Genomic DNA, 16102 nt, shown 5'->3' on the forward strand with positions numbered 1-16102 from the left:
AGGGTTAGAACATTTGTTAGCGTTGCGGGGCTTGGTCAACCTTCTGTTACAAAGTCATATCGTAAAGAATGAAGAACGTTGGATTGGTGATCAGTCGAGTTGTCCCTAACGATTGCCTCAGGTTGACCGATATGCACAATGCTGATGATGCTTAGATTACGCAATCACCGGTGAGTCTGAAGTACTGCAGCTATACCTTATACAAACTATGTTGGCATGATGCCTTTCTCAACACCTCGCAATGTCTTTATGGCCCTTCTCTTCAGTCTGCTATAGAATCTTTCAAAATATCCTGCTAGTAGTTGAGATAAAATGACACATACCGATGATTTCCTCCAGGGTAAATCTCCCACTCCGTAGTCGTAAAGTAGTTGTTCTCCTACGGCAATATCCCTTTTAGCAAATAAGAGAAGACGTGGAGAACCCTGCGAATCTGCAATTTTCTTCATGGTACAATTGTCTCTTCCTTTCCATCCGTCGTTAACAAGACGGCCAAGTCTTCCATCATCGCGGGTTGCATCCACGCTGAAGGAAAAAGTTCTGGCTAAGCAGGATATTGACAGGAAGTTGCTTAAACAGTTAGATGCAATGCTGTATCAGGAATATTTTGTTGGTTTACATGATTGTATATCCGTCTCAGTAATCAAATGCAATTTACATACCATCAATTTACATACGATCTGGTTGGCCATACCATAACAGGCGCGCCTGTATGATTTAAAGGGCTTTTTGAATTATAAAAGCCTGTTTAGTAAGATGTACCACTTTGCAATAAGGAGAGAAATGCAAGAGAAAAATGAATATTTAGGTACTATCAGATGACTCTTGCACAAACCAAGCCTTTGCACACAATGTAGCTTTGTGGGTCACTGGCATACCTAACCCTTTTTTTTAAACTGTGCTGAGAGACAACAGGCTAAAACATACTGCTGTATTATACATTTTGAATGCATGTACACATAAACCGATCAAACTTTTTTAATAATTCATGCATTTCTTTTCCAGGGTGGTCTGTAGAGGGTACAAAGAGATACCTTGGCGTCCACTCACCATAGAGTTTTGGTTCCGTATTTGAAGTAGAACATGAAAGATCCCACGTTATTTCTCCCATTGTAAAGCTCCTCTCGTTCATTCGCTTCTGCCTCCCCAATAAGTTCTCCACAGTAAGGGAGAAGGAAGCTGCCTTTACGATGTTCCTTTGTGGCAAACACCCCCCAACCTGAAAGGATACCGAGTCATTACTGTCCTGTGGATGTGGAAAAATATTGTGTCATACATGTTTTTCGTCGCTGATCTGGAAAACGTTATATCCCTGCTCGCTTGCGCTCTTAATAGTAGAGCTTACGATTACAGTTCGGTTTGATTTGTATAGCTGTAACCTCTCCTGTATGGAGGATACAACTGTTTGAAACGTCCGAGTATCGACTTGAGGGTGCCGTGTACAAAATAAACTCTCGTTTGCAAGGTTTGTGTTCCTGATATTTCATACTTGAAATTATATTTACTAGTTAGTTCATACATATCCTTTAAAAAATCCTTATATTTCACAGCGTGACCTTTTCTAGGGAACTGTGATCAGTGTTATTTGCCCAATGAAAACGCCTCGTGATTGATGTGTCGAGTTTGGGCACAAGGCACGGATTGGTACAGAATCCGAGAATGTTCTTTTAAATCTAAACTTAATATTCATACCGTGGTTTGTTTGGGAAGGTCCGTTGTTCTTAATCGAAAATGGCTGTGACTTAATTTTTAAGCTACATATAAAACTGGACGTTTGAATACTGACTTTTGATATTTGGATGAGCCTTCTTTGCCTTTGTAGGCCGATTAGACATCTCTCGTTACGTCACGTTTTTACCTTATTCGCAACACAGGCTCCCCCTCAAAAGCGCTTTGGCCGACCCAAAGAACTCACGTGTCCAAGGGTGATACACTTGACAGGACGGACCAGTGAAAATCCATCTATATTACTCGGTCAGCTAGTTTTCAGTTCATTAACCAATACAGTTTAGTGAAATAACACGGGCCGTGATTTGTGTTAGTGAGCGAATACTTCAAGTTCAATAAGCAGAACATTAAATGTATCTTAGCTTGCAGTATAACTGGACGCTAACTCTGCTGTATGCCAGTTGGCAGCGAGAGTTTCCCGTTTATCGTTGATCGTCCGTGGTATCTTCGGCCGCCACTAGCCTGTCCCTTTCCAAATGTTGTAAGATAGCGCAACATCCGAGACGTGTCTGAGCTTGACCAATCATTGATCCAACACTGGATGCTAGGGAGCGTAAGTTCGTTTAAGAATGGCAATGGCAGCAATAAACATGCGCTCAAAATCACGAATCATTTTAGCACTCCCTACTTGTATTATAACGTCAGAATTTTTTTAAAAAGGGCACCAATCTATGTCTATGGGGGCTGCCATTTTGCAATCAGGTGACCCCAATACGCCAGCTTATTGACTAAAATGCTATGGCCGCCAACTCCGGCATTTGGGTTTTGCCAGTTCATGAATCGATGTTCAAACGTGAGCAATGCTATTTTTACGTAGGCCTAGTTTTACCAGATATTCATTCTTATACATGTACTGGGACTCTGATTTGGCCAAATTGTGGGGACATTCAGGATGTGGAAACACAGTTTTGTGGGGACATTAGTCCACAATCAAATCTAACATAGGCTTCGTGCAAGTTGAAATGAAACCCAAATTGGAATCTGGTCGCGCTTATCCCGTGCTATGCATGTAATCAATTGCTTTATTTTGGGTATTTTTAAAACGTCCAATGATTAGGAGCACACCATTATGGCATACACTACGGACATAAGCGGTACGGCCTCGTCCCATCGCCCATATCCACTACGACTAGTCGTAACTATTGCCGAGGATTTCATTTCTATCGGCCATCAACAATAACAACGAACTGGCAGGATGCCAACCAGTGGCTTTCATAAGTCGGCGGGCAGCCCCCCCCCCCCCATGTGAATACATACGTATTCACCCTTTCGGCAGTTCAAACAGCGACATAAAACGAAGAAAACTTCCTTACCGCCGCTGAAAACTATTCCTTATTGACAAGATATTAAGCATTCATTTCAGCATAAAAGATACATTAGGAGTTCGTTGTGTATTTTACCAGAAAATCTTCAAATCGATAAAAAGATGGTGGCAAAACATGTGCGATATGAAATATGCTAATCAGTGAGACGACCTATTATTGACCTTGTCCATTTGAAGCGTTTTGATTCGGTGACAGAAAACACCCCAAAAGTTTACTATCCTCGATGCCCATTGGCTATTCATCCATCCTCACCAAAACCCGCGATAAGGGTCAGTCGTTAAGAGGACCAGCTTAAGTTGACGCAGACGGCTGCCCAGGGAGTCTATTATTGCAAAGATGCACTTGGTGTCTTAATAAAACATGGATGATGATGGTGCCAAAATGTCCTGGAACTTTCAGTACTTGATTCCTTTGAAATTCCCTTGGGCCGGTTTTTTTGGCTAAACACGAATGGTCAGTGTTAATTCCCATAAATAACGAAACAACATGTTTTCCTAACACCTACATCAACTCTTAAAGCCTAAATGTAGTCCGTTTTCCATGACATCAACCAAACAAGCACCAATGAAATCACATATCAGAATATTACCGAAAAGGTGTTCAGTCCCTTCAAGCGCCCAGAGCAAGAAGTTGCAACCGCTTCTGAGGTCAAAAGTAGGACCGTGAACGCTGTCATTTACGAAGTCAAAACAGTCCAATGTGGGTTTGGATACTTCAGGTAAGATGTTTACAGTGTCATCTCTTGACTATCGTAATCTCAAAAAATAAAAGAACTGCCGAATATATCTGATCTGAGGAATTTGCACGCAATTCTTCACAAAGAAATGGAAAAAGAAGAAGGCTATTGGAGGTCTATAAAACCATTTTAGAATATTTGCAACCCACTTAATTGAGGTACGTGTATACTTAGATTTTCTCACTTTGACCTATGTGAAAAAGAAAGTTTTACATGGTTTAACCCAATATACCTACGTACAGCAGTGACTCCGAACTGCCAGTGATTCAGCTAATTTTGAATAATTTATCGACGATTAACAAAACTCTTCAGTAACAGACATGATGGAGAAGGCCGTTCCAAGGGATCCAATGAATATGCCTGGGTGTATCGAGGACTGACAATCAGTAATGGTTGGTATGCCTGTTATATACTGTGGAGACGCTAAAGTCGGTTGAAGAGTGCCTGTTGAAAAAGTCTTAATTACGTGTAATATGCCTACTGGACCAAAACCGGCTTAATAGAGTTGACACAGTATATAGCAGAGCTAGTAACTTCGATGATTCTAGTTACCACCAAAACCTCCGAATGGTAATTATATGTTCTTCACACTGATGCCCCCCCCCCCTTCCCCACGGCAGCCAATCTCTCTTAGTTTGGCATAGACATACACAGTGGTTAAAATAAGAACTGGCAACTACAAATAATGCCACCTGGTGTCAGATCCTAGCTATCGCCGTGACCTTTGGACCCCCTTCCGATGGCTTGGTTGCAAATCACAATATAATGTATACATTTTAACTAAATATCACAGCAATACAATCAAATAGTATCAAATAAGCCTGAAAGCGTTCACTAAATATAAAACTTTAAACATTTTATAATTCTCCCCCCCCCCCACCATCCAGCAATGTGATATGAAGACGGGTTACATTTATCAAGCAGTAAGCAAACTTCTGAGCATAGTGGCCACGGTATCGGCACTTGGGCGCCTCCCAACAATATGATTACGGCAGGAACTGGATATGGAGGCGAGTGGGGCAATCTTGCAATGACAACCAACTGATCTGATCAGTCGTCCAAAAGAATACACATCTGACAATGTAGTCTGGGGCTGTCCATTACCCTCGCGTAATTCCCAAGCAATGTGATTATGTTTCTCTCTGTACATTTTTCTTTGGCAATCTGTAAGGAAATATCTCCTCGGGTTGGACTGCAGTGTTGCACACCCAAAATCAATGATCTTAATTCCTGGCACACCAGAACGTTGAGTAACCAAAACGTTGTTTTCATGGAGATCATTATGAATGATACCTTTACTATGGATAAAAGCTAGGCCATCACCAACCTCTGCAAGTACATTCACCCATATCTCGAAAGTGAAAGAATGCTTTTTTAGATGATAATTCAGTGTGCAATTTTCTATTGAAACTAATTCAATGACGATAGCATTCGCCCCCATCATCCCGTACAAATAGGGTATAGCTGCGTGCCCCCCTTGCAGATGATGAAGCACTTTCGCCTCTTTCAGGAGATCTCCCGACTTTGCCCGTTTTACAGCAACAAGTGGTCCCCCAGCAATAAACAAGCACTTGGCAATGAATACCTTGCCATACGCTCCAGCCCACTGCGAATATTTAACATCTACAAGAGTGCTAGAAATCTGCCGAGGGGATGTCAGGATAACTTTATGTATGGCAGATTCTGCGTCTTTACGACTCCTTTCATGCTTTTGATTGACAGCCGTAGTTGCTGTGAGAATACTGAACTTCGGATGGGAGTGGAATGATGACGATCGTAAATCTAGTGTTTTGCAATTACCATAACTAATGGCATTTGAAAATGAAGCATTAACACTTGCGGGCTTGGCTTGAGGGACTGAGCATGTTGTCTTGAATTTAAATTCTAGTTCATGATTTTTGAGCAAAATATCTTCGATAAGTTTTTGTTTGCGTCTATTGCGATTCACACGTTGGCGTTTGTTTGCTCTGGCCTTTCTCGATCGACGATTTTCCATGTTATTTGAACGGATCCCCAATTTCCCTGCAACAGACAGAAAACACCTTGTTCGATACCTGAATCTTACATCACACTCACAGAGTTTTCAAAACACCGCCTATCAGAATGACCCCATATTACCTTGAATTAAATGTTATTTCCTGGCGACCTTAGTGAGAGGTTCTTGTACATGCTACCTGGATGAGTCATCACCTCAACCCAGGGTTCGAAAGTTGGGCCTTTAAAGGGGCACCTGGAGTATAGGGTGGGAGGAGATGGTAACATGCAAATGTCTGCCAGTTACCATCATGTGAAGAGCTCCTGGACTTTGAACAATGTTTTCCAAAGTTTCCAAAGCATAATCTGATCAGATTTGATTGAAATTTGTCAGATATTGCATATGGTACCACCCAGAGCTTCGTTGCCAGAATCTACATCTGTTTTAGATTAACCCGGGGCCACGGGTAGCGCTAGATTAGGACTTTCTCACGTTCGCAGTTTGCTTTGATGTCTGTAATATGCCACATTTGTGGGAAAATAAAGATATGATGATTCAGTTGTTAGTATGAAACCATCGTGTTTAGTTCGCCATCAGATCTGCGATCGCTGCAACTCCCATTTAGTAAATGTGTAGGAATCATCTTGCCATTTATGACAAAATTCGTCATGTAAACTGATGAATATTATAGAAAGCCAAGGTATGAAAATCAACTTTAAGAAATATCTATGTAATGAGATCATAGAACATTTTTATGTGTCACTGGTACAAACTGTGAAGTTGAATTTCCAACCTTTTTAATCTGATTGGCTAGTAACTCCCGCTGCAACTCCCATTTAGTAAATGTGTAGGAATCATCTTGCCATTTATGACATGGTGCCGTGACCAGGATTACACGCAACGACTACAACACAACGCAACGAGTACAACACAACGCAACGAGTAACCACGATGTCCAAAAAGCAAGCTAAGGACTTTAAAAAAGGCGTTCTCGCCTTACAACAAAAAAGGGATGTCCGGCTCAGAACCTTAGACACGGAATTCGGGACTGCAACGGCAGTTCTCGAAAACGCAGATATCAGCGAAGATGATATTGCCGAAGTGGAGGGACATCTCGAGGAGATGAACGATCTGTACCAGACGATACTTGAAATGAACGAACAAATTGAGAAGCAACTAACCGACCTGAAAGATAGTGACGCCATCGACAAGGAAATTACCGACAGCAGCGCAATTCACAGTCAAAGTAGAATAAAACTGCTGAAGGTCAAGAATTCGTTAGCTCGACAAACAAAACGGAATACGACTTCGAGCCCAGATGTCACAACCGAAAGAAGGAAGAATAAGACCGCCCAGTTGCCGAAGCTAAAATTACCGATATTTGACGGTAAATTCACGGCGTGGACAGCATTCTGGGACGCCATCGAGGCTGACGTCAATAAAGGAGACATACGCGGACATTACAAAATTCAATTACATAATAGGACAACTCACAGGGAACGCCAAGGACTACACCCGTCCGGAGAAAATCTACCAGCTCTCATCCAACTATTGAAAGACAGATTCGGTCAACCAAGGAAAATAACGAGAGCTCACGTCTACAACCTCCTTGATATAACTCCGCCAGGGGGTCACTACGCCAGCCTCCGGGAATTTCACGACAAGATTCTTGGTGACATACGGTCACTTGAAAATATGGATGTATCAATAGAACAATGTGCAACCTTTATAGTTCCTGTCATTGAAAGAAAATTACCAAAATTTCTGCGCGAGAAAATCGGTACCGCCGGTCAAGGAGACCGTTTCCAGGTTAAAATATTCATGGATCGATTCACTGAGGAATTAGAGAATATAAGCGAAAGAATGGATACACCAACGACAGCAACGCAGCAGAGGAATAATTCTCACGCAGGAAATAACAGGATCTCCGTGGAATCGTTCGTGAGTGTGCCGAATACTACTTATACTAAACCACCGCCGCAAAACTACAACCGACCAAAAGTGTGCCCTTTCTGTGCAGGACCGCATAACCCTTTCGAGTGCAAACTACCAGCGCATGAAAAGTTCATTGCCGTGCGTCAACATAAACTTTGCTCCAACTGCCTCGGACCGCATTTCTACCGGGAATGTCAAAATCAAAAAAGATGCCGCACATGCGACCGGTTTCATCACACCAGTCTGCATGATTATTTCGCCAATTCATCCAGAATAAACCCGCCTCGAAATAATTCTCAACAACACGCAACTAGTGGCTGTGCCATTGCGCCACAAAGTCATTGTACCGTTACCGTTAGAAAGGAACAACCGCCAATCGCAAACCCACTGGATACCGAAAATACACATGCCATCCCAAGTGAGACTCAAAACCAGGAAAAGTCCAAACCCAAAGAACAGGAAATGGATATCATCCTACTCGAAACCGGGAAAGTCAAACTCCTAAATGACGACAAAGAAACCATCGCCGGTGTCCTCATCGATAGAGGAAGTATGGTAACTTACATCAGCAAGGAAGCCGCTACAAGGTTAGGATTGAAACCCCACCGTAAAAGACCGCTAAATGTGAATGGATTCGCCGGACACGTCACCAAACGCATCTATGACGCAGCCTACGTCAACGTTAAAACAAATGACGGAATTCAAACCATCGAGGCCCTCATATCAGACGATGAAATCGTGAAACCCATCACTCAGATAGGCTGGGACGCCTGCCAGGAGTATAATTATATTGCTGGGCTTGATTTAGCCAATGATTTCTCAGATAGGGCCCTGACTATCGATTTAATGTTAGGAGTTGATTTCGCATTCGAATTCCTCGAAAACCGCATGGTAAAAGAAGACGGTCCGACTGTCCAGTTCAGTAATATAGGATGCTTCGTCTCTGGACCGCTGAGGCCAAAAATGACACCCACCATTATCACCACTGCTTCAAGTGAAGCTACACCTCATAAGGTAGCGATCCAGGATAACGAACTTGCCTTTTTAGAATCATACCTACAAGCCAATGCCTTGCATACCAGTGACGTCACCGACACGGAATACGACCAAAAGTTCAAAGACGAATACCTGAGCAAAATACAATACAAGGATAGCCAATATTACGTGCCCCTGCCATGGAGGACAGACCATCCTGAGCTGCCCAACAATCTGGAAACCTGCAAATCGAGAATAAAACAAGTCATGGGAAGATTGCGTAAGTTAGATTTAATTGATGCCTACGTCAATGTCATGCGTGAAAACATAGAGAAAGACTTTGTGTCTGAAATCTCCCATGAGTCTACAGCTGACACCGAAGGTTACTACGTCCCTCACTTCCCAGTCCTACGAGACAGTGAGACCACACCCGTTGTCGGGAATTGTCATCCCGAATATACTAAAGTACATCAAGTGTCAATTCAGCCCACGCTAGGTCCTGGCGACTGGTACAGAAGACATCCGTTTCTGGTACATTTCACCAATCTAGGGATGGTCACTCGGGTTCTGTTTATCTTAAAGGCCTTCCCACACCAAGAAACAGGAAGTGACTCATGCTTTCTTCAGAAGCCAAGGTTTGGCAAGATTAGTATTATAGCAAATAAAGTTAGTTCTCTGATGGTAACCAAAGAGTTTGCCTCGTTCTATAGCATCATATCCCCAAACTTCCACATGGTGTCGTTGGTCCAGGATTTTTGGGTTTTGCAACACGGAATACGGAATACGGAATACACAACGCAATACTCCGGACGGAATTTACGGCGACAAATTCGCGGATTACGGAATAAACACTGATACGGGCATCAAGTTTATTACGGACAATTGAATTTCAACTCGGCATGGCAGACGAGAACGAAGAGAACGAAACCATGGAAACGGCGGAAACGGTTCCAAGGGAGAAAACTCCTGAGGAAATAGCGGACTTGAATCGCAAGTATAATAAACGTAAGGCTCTAATCAAGGCCTTTGATCGTGAATTCGAGGGGGTTGAGGACATTCTCTCCAAAGAAACCCCTAACAAGGCGGAACAAATTCTGGCAGAGGCCAGTCTTGAAGAACTTAAGAACATATTCGACAACGAATATGAATTAAATAACGATATCGAAGCGGAACTCGATGGCGGCGAATTCATCATTGAAATGGATAACATTATCGTGCGGCGGAGTCATGAGCGAAGACGTCTCATGCGTGTAAAACTGTTCGTTGAGGATTTCAAGGAGCACGCAAAAGCGGAAACAAAGAGGGAGAAACGGGACGGCACACCTTCGTCGGCAAAAACGGCAAGGTTGCCAAAACTAAGGCTTCCCATATTTGATGGGACATTCACAAAATGGACAGCCTTCTGGGAGACAATGGAAGCAGACGTGATAAACGGTAACTTTTCGGATATTACAAAATTTAGTTATATCCTAGGGCAATTAAAGGGACCAGCGCTGGATGCGGTCACAGGCATCCACGCGACGGGAGATAACCTCGAGACGCTGACGACAACACTAAAGGAGAGGTTCGGGCAACAACGGAAAATTGTCCGAGCTCACGTGTGCAGCATTTTCGACTTGGAGCCACCCGGACATAGCTACGCAGCACTGAGCCAGTTCTACAACCACGTCATGGGAGACATCAGATCGCTCAACAACCTGGGCATCGACACGGAAGAATGTGCGGCGTTCATCATCCCAACGATGGAGAGGAAGCTGCCGAGACAGTTCCAGGACAAGATGGGGACCAGCGGACAGGACGGAGCCTTCAACCTGAAGGCGTTTTTAGAAACTTTCGTAAAGCACCTGAACAATCTAGGAGAACGTTTCAGTAGTGAAAATCGCGAGAAAACCAAACCCGCTGAAAGTGCGAACCGGAAACCCATCTCTGCCGCAACCTTAGTGTCCAACAACGGGACAAAACCAAAATCATGCGTGTTCTGCGATGGAGACCATTTTCCATCAAATTGTACAAAGGGTGATTCGGATCGATTCGCGGTGGTCAAAGCCAAGCGCTTATGTTTCAATTGTCTCCGACCGCACTCTGCCAGGAATTGCAGCAATCGCAAAAATTGCAACGTCTGTAATCGCAGACATCATTCATCTCTGCATAATCACTTTGCTCAACATTTTGGCGCGACGAATGCTGGTGAACAGCAAGGCGGTTCTAGTACTACTCAAACATGTGCGATACCGCGTGAAAAATCACGGTGTCCAGTAGGCCTATCCGGTGCAGGCCTATGCGACAAATCAGAGTCGGGAAGTGTCGTAAAATTAGAATCCAATAAGTTGGATAGGCCTAACGGATCGGAACGCAAAACTAGGCCTATAGATCCTGCTGCTGTAGCAGCTGAGACGGCAGAAAACAACAAAATTGTTTTGTTGGAAACGGGTCGTGTCACCTTAGAAAATGGTGATGCACAAATTAAGGCAGGGGTACTCATAGATCGGGGCAGCATGCTGTCATACATTCGCAAAGATACGGCTGTAAAATTAAAACTCCAGCCACACGGTAAGCAGTACCTAAATGTCAACGGTTTCGGGGGTCATGTAAGCAAACGGTGCTACGACATGGCATCGGTTAATGTAGCTACTAATGAAGGGCCGAAGGTCATGGATGTCTTAATCACAGATGAAATTGTGAAGCCGATAAACCAAAGCGGATGGAAAAAATGTTTGAATCATGATTACATAAAGGAATTACCCCTAGCGGACAATCTTGGTGCCAAAACTGGCAAATTAACCATAGATTTACTCATAGGATGCGATAGTGCATATTTGTTCTTGGAAAATCGCATTATCACGGGAAAACGTGGTCCCACTATACAGTTTTCAAACATCGGTTGTTTCTTGTCAGGCCCATTAGAAATAATCCAAGGGGATAGCGCTGATGCCACGACCGCCGTGGTCGGCCAAGGTGATAACGAAAGTGAGGATCGGGAGGCGGAATTGTTGAAAACTTACATGGAATCAATAACGGTCAAAAATGACGAAGGAAGCGATGGTAAGTACGATGATCAATTCCTCTCAAACTACCTTGATAAAATGCAATTCAAAGAAGGTCATTATTATGCTCCACTCCCCTGGAAAGATGACTACCCGGAGTTAAAAACCAACGTGGACGCCTGTAGGTCCCGCCTCAATCAGGTTACATCTAGGCTTAGAAAATTGAATCTTGCTGATCAATACATGAAAGTAATGCAAGAAAATCTTGATAAGGGGTATGTCTCAGAGATCAGTGATGCACAGGCCTTAAAAGAATCAGATTGTCACTTCATGCCACATTTTCCGGTATTGAGAGAAAGCGCAACCACTCCTGTTAGAATAGTGTTCGATGCTAGTTGTGGTTCGCCATCATTAAATGATTGTTTACACGGTGGGCCAAATATGACACAAGATCTGGTAAGGTTGTTGATGTTATTTCGGACGGGAAAGTATGCTATCAGTGCAGATCTGGCCCGGGCTTTCTTATCGGTTAGGTTGCTCGAGTCGGACCGGAAGTATGTGCGTTTTTTGTGGTACAAAGACAACGACATGACGAAAGAAGTTGTGCCGTATACCTGCAACACAGTCATCTTTGGTAATGTCAGTAGCCCATTTGCCTTGGCAGTCACCTTGCATAAACATCTGACTCAGTACAACACACCTGTATCACTAGACATGTTGGCAAAGACATACGTTGATAATTTGTTGTCAGGGGTCGGCTCAGAATCGGAAGCCTTGAAGTATTGCCATGAAGCTAGAGAAATCATGTCTTCGGCAGCTTTTGACTTACGGCAATGGGCCACAAACTCGGAAAAACTGAATGAGAAAATACACGAAGACGGTACAAATGCAAAAGCAGGTCCACAAAATGTCCTTGGCTTAAAATGGCATTGTGTCAGGGATGAGCTTTCGGTTAGCGAGAAACGATTTGAAAAGGACAAGGTCCACACAAAAAGAACGGTAGTCTCAGAGACTTCTTCGATTTTCGATCCTCTTGGTCTTGTGGGTCCAATGGTTGTGCCAGCTAAAGCGTTCGCAAACAAACTGTGGGTTGAGAGTAAGTCTTGGGACGAGCATCTGACTGAGGATCAGAAACATGAGTGGAATGACATTCGGGTGTCATTACAAAGAGCGGATGAGATGAAATTTCCAAGATGGTTGAATCTTGAATCAGATAATCAGTTGGAAATCATTGTGTTTTGTGATGCATGCCCAACTACGGCAATCGGGTGTGTAGCATATGGTAAGCAAGGCAACCGGGTCACATTGCTGGGTTCTAAGAACAAGGTGGTATCGCAGAAAAACAACAATCTGACGGTACCAAAATTAGAATTGCAGGTATGGTGATGGGAGCCCAATACGCAGATTACTTGGTCAACACATACAGGGACACTTACGCAGGAGTAAACGTAACTCTCCTCACTGATTCGGAGATAGCCTTGTATTGGGTGAAATCTGACAAAAAGTTGCAGCAATTTGTCAAAAATCGGGTTGACCTGATCAGAAAGCTCACAAAGGTCGAGCAATGGTTTCACGTCAGAACGGCTGACAACATTGCTGACATAATATCACGGGGTACAACACTCCAGGGACTGGGGAGCTCTGTTTGGTTACAGGGACCCAAGTGGTTAAAAGACGACAGCATCACTTGGCCAATCAATCCCCTAAATGATCACAAAATTGAGACAGTGTTGGTAGGGAGTGTAGAGGTGGAAAATGAATTTCTTCCAAAAAACACTAGGGTAGGCCTAACACAAATCATGGATGTCCAACGCTACAGCTCCTACACCAAACTGTTAAAAGTGACCTCATTGGTCACCCGAGCTTTCAAACGTGGAATTCAGGCCAAGAGCAAAATTTCAGCGGACGACATGCACGCCGCGGAACAACTATGGATTCGTAGCACTCAACAAGAGGGGTACAGCGATGTTCTGACTTATCTACGGGCAGAGAAAGCAAAGAAGCGAAAGCTTCCCAAGCGACCACCATTGGTCAATCAACTAGGCCTATTTCTCGCAGACGATGGCATGATTCACTGCGGGGGGAGGGTGCGTAACGCAAATGTCGAATTGGACAGGAAGTTTCCGATTCTACTTTCAAAAACTAGCTTTTTGTCAACGCTGATCATCCGGGATGCGCACCAACGTATAGTGCATTATGGTACTGGGGCAACAATGTGTGAACTCCGGAAAAAATTCTGGATCACATCCATGCGTTCTACAGTTCGTCAAGTTGTCAAACGTTGCGTAATCTGTAAGGTTGTAGCTGGAAGACCTTACTTGACACCACTGGCACCAGAGTTACCTGAGTTTCGGTTAAATGAACTAACCGCATTTAGAGCATCAGCAGTAGACTTTACAGGTCATATTTACGTTCGCAATAGGCCCACAAACAAGGTACAGAAGGTCTATGTAGCATTATTCTGTTGTCTGACAACTAGAGCGGTTCAATTAGAAGTAGTCCCAGACATGACGGTTGAGTCATACTTGCGTGCCTTCAGACGGTTCACATCAAACTGTTCGACACCTAAACTTGTCTACTCGGATAACGCCAAAACCTTTAAGGGCGCAGAAACAGAAATCAAACGGTTGTTAGCTAACGTGAGTGGTGAAAGAGTTCAGAATCACCTTACTAGAAACGGCATCTCTTTCAAATATATACCGGTGCAGGCTAGTTGGTTTGGAGGTGTGTATGAACGCCTTATCGGGGTAGTAAAAAGCGCCATCAAGAAGACGCTTGGTAAGGCTCTGGTTGACAGTGATGAATTAAACACCATGGTTAAAGAAATACAACAAGTTGTAAACAACAGACCGCTAACATATATGTCGTCGGAGCCAACTGAATTAGGTTTACACGCGATCACTCCGAATCACCTAATTTTCGGTAGAGATATGGATCTCTTACCTCACCAAGAGGTAGAAAACGCAGAGTTCGATCCAACATATGACTGGAAAACCGCACTGGAAAAAATGGCACACCACAGATGCGTATTGATCAATCATTTTCGGAAACGTTTTTATGACGAGTACGTGGCCGTGTTACGGGAACGTCACATGTACGAAGTAAGTAAACAGAACGCCACAGCAGACACAATACGCTGTGGGGACGTGGTCTTGGTTCATGATAAGGATGAACGTCGGATTAACTGGAAATTAGGAAAGATCGAAAGTTTGAATACCGGCAAAGATGGGTTGACGCGTTCCGCAACTGTGCGCACAACATCGGGTAGATCAAACCGTGCGATTGGAAAATTATATCCCCTGGAATTGCATGTTGGTCCAGAGGAAGTGCCGCCAAAGGCGGGAAATCACGTAAACGAAGGTACGCGACCGCAGCGCGCAGCTGCGAAACTCGCACGTGAACGGATACAGAGACAATCTCAAGACTAAGAGAATTCTCTCAAAAACTTTGTGTGAACTATATGCATGATAAAAGGCACTTGTTATTAACATTTGGTTTAGGTTTCAGTAAAGGTTGATCGGAAATCATTCATATCGGAACTTAGTTGAGTTTAGTTTGAAGTCATCACATTACCTTTAAGTGTATACTCATTCGTTGTTGATGTTTAGACACACGACTAGTAATTTCTCGGAATAACCAAGATTCGGATAATTGTCAATCGTGACATTGTTTACAGTAAGATGGTTATAATTATATCGAGTTCACGTTCTTTGTCGTGTAGACAATATTCTTTCTGATGGCTGATTACATTACAAGTTTAACTTCAAGGATGTCAAGTTGACATCATCTGTTGATGGATTTGTCTACTTTTAAAGGTACAAGTTTCTAGAGTTTTAATTAGTATGCATGTTTTTTAGGTTTCACTTGCATTTACTGTTTCTTGGCCGCGGGGAATGTCGGGAATTGTCATCCCGAATATACTAAAGTACATCAAGTGTCAATTCAGCCCACGCTAGGTCCTGGCGACTGGTACAGAAGACATCCGTTTCTGGTACATTTCACCAATCTAGGGATGGTCACTCGGGTTCTGTTTATCTTAAAGGCCTTCCCACACCAAGAAACAGGAAGTGACTCATGCTTTCTTCAGAAGCCAAGGTTTGGCAAGATTAGTATTATAGCAAATAAAGTTAGTTCTCTGATGGTAACCAAAGAGTTTGCCTCGTTCTATAGCATCATATCCCCAAACTTCCACACCCGTCAGGATCGTGTTTGATGCAAGCAGCGGATCTCCATCTCTGAACGACTGCCTGTACGAAGGACCAAACATGCTGCAGGATTTGAATGAATTGCTGATGCGCTTTCGTGTTGCCAAAATAGACTCACCGCCGACATCGCCCGCGCATTTCTATCCGTACGACTGATGGAATGCGACCGAAAGTACGTGAAATTTCTTTGGTATAAGGATAATGACGTCACAAAGGAAATTGTACCATACGCCTGTAAC

The 16102-nt window shown here is 43.5% G+C and overlaps 3 protein-coding genes across 3 annotated transcripts; all 3 read left to right on the forward strand.

The window, feature by feature from the left end:
* Nucleotides 1-6715: 6715 nt before the first annotated feature.
* On the forward strand, nt 6716-9529 carry LOC135494297 (uncharacterized). The gene has a single exon (XM_064782211.1). The coding sequence runs from the start codon at nt 6716-6718 to the stop codon at nt 9527-9529; it is 2814 nt and encodes a 937-aa protein (XP_064638281.1).
* A 44-nt stretch (nt 9530-9573) lies between these two features.
* Nucleotides 9574-13044, forward strand: LOC135494298 (uncharacterized). Its single transcript, XM_064782212.1, has one exon. It carries the CDS (start codon nt 9574-9576, stop codon nt 13042-13044), a length of 3471 nt encoding a protein of 1156 aa, XP_064638282.1.
* Nucleotides 13045-14165: 1121 nt separating this feature from the next.
* LOC135494300 (uncharacterized) lies at nt 14166-16019 on the forward strand. The gene is made up of 2 exons (XM_064782213.1): nt 14166-15018; nt 15829-16019. Exons 1-2 carry the CDS (start codon nt 14166-14168, stop codon nt 16017-16019), a joined length of 1044 nt encoding a protein of 347 aa, XP_064638283.1.
* Nucleotides 16020-16102: the final 83 nt, after the last annotated feature.

Source organism: Lineus longissimus, chromosome 10 (assembly GCF_910592395.1).
Source record: "Lineus longissimus chromosome 10, tnLinLong1.2, whole genome shotgun sequence".
NCBI lineage: Eukaryota > Metazoa > Nemertea > Pilidiophora > Heteronemertea > Lineidae > Lineus > Lineus longissimus.

Bases quoted from the DNA above. Each gene is read 5' to 3' on its own strand.
- LOC135494297 (XM_064782211.1), top strand. From the start codon at position 6,716: ATGTCCAAAAAGCAAGCTAAGGACTTTAAAAAAGGCGTTCTCGCCTTA.
- LOC135494298 (XM_064782212.1), top strand. From the start codon at position 9,574: ATGGCAGACGAGAACGAAGAGAACGAAACCATGGAAACGGCGGAAACG.
- LOC135494300 (XM_064782213.1), top strand. From the start codon at position 14,166: ATGACGGTTGAGTCATACTTGCGTGCCTTCAGACGGTTCACATCAAAC. The intron at 15,019-15,828 runs GTACGCGACCGC...CTCGTTCTATAG, and splicing joins GGGAAATCACGTAAACGAAG to CATCATATCCCCAAACTTCC.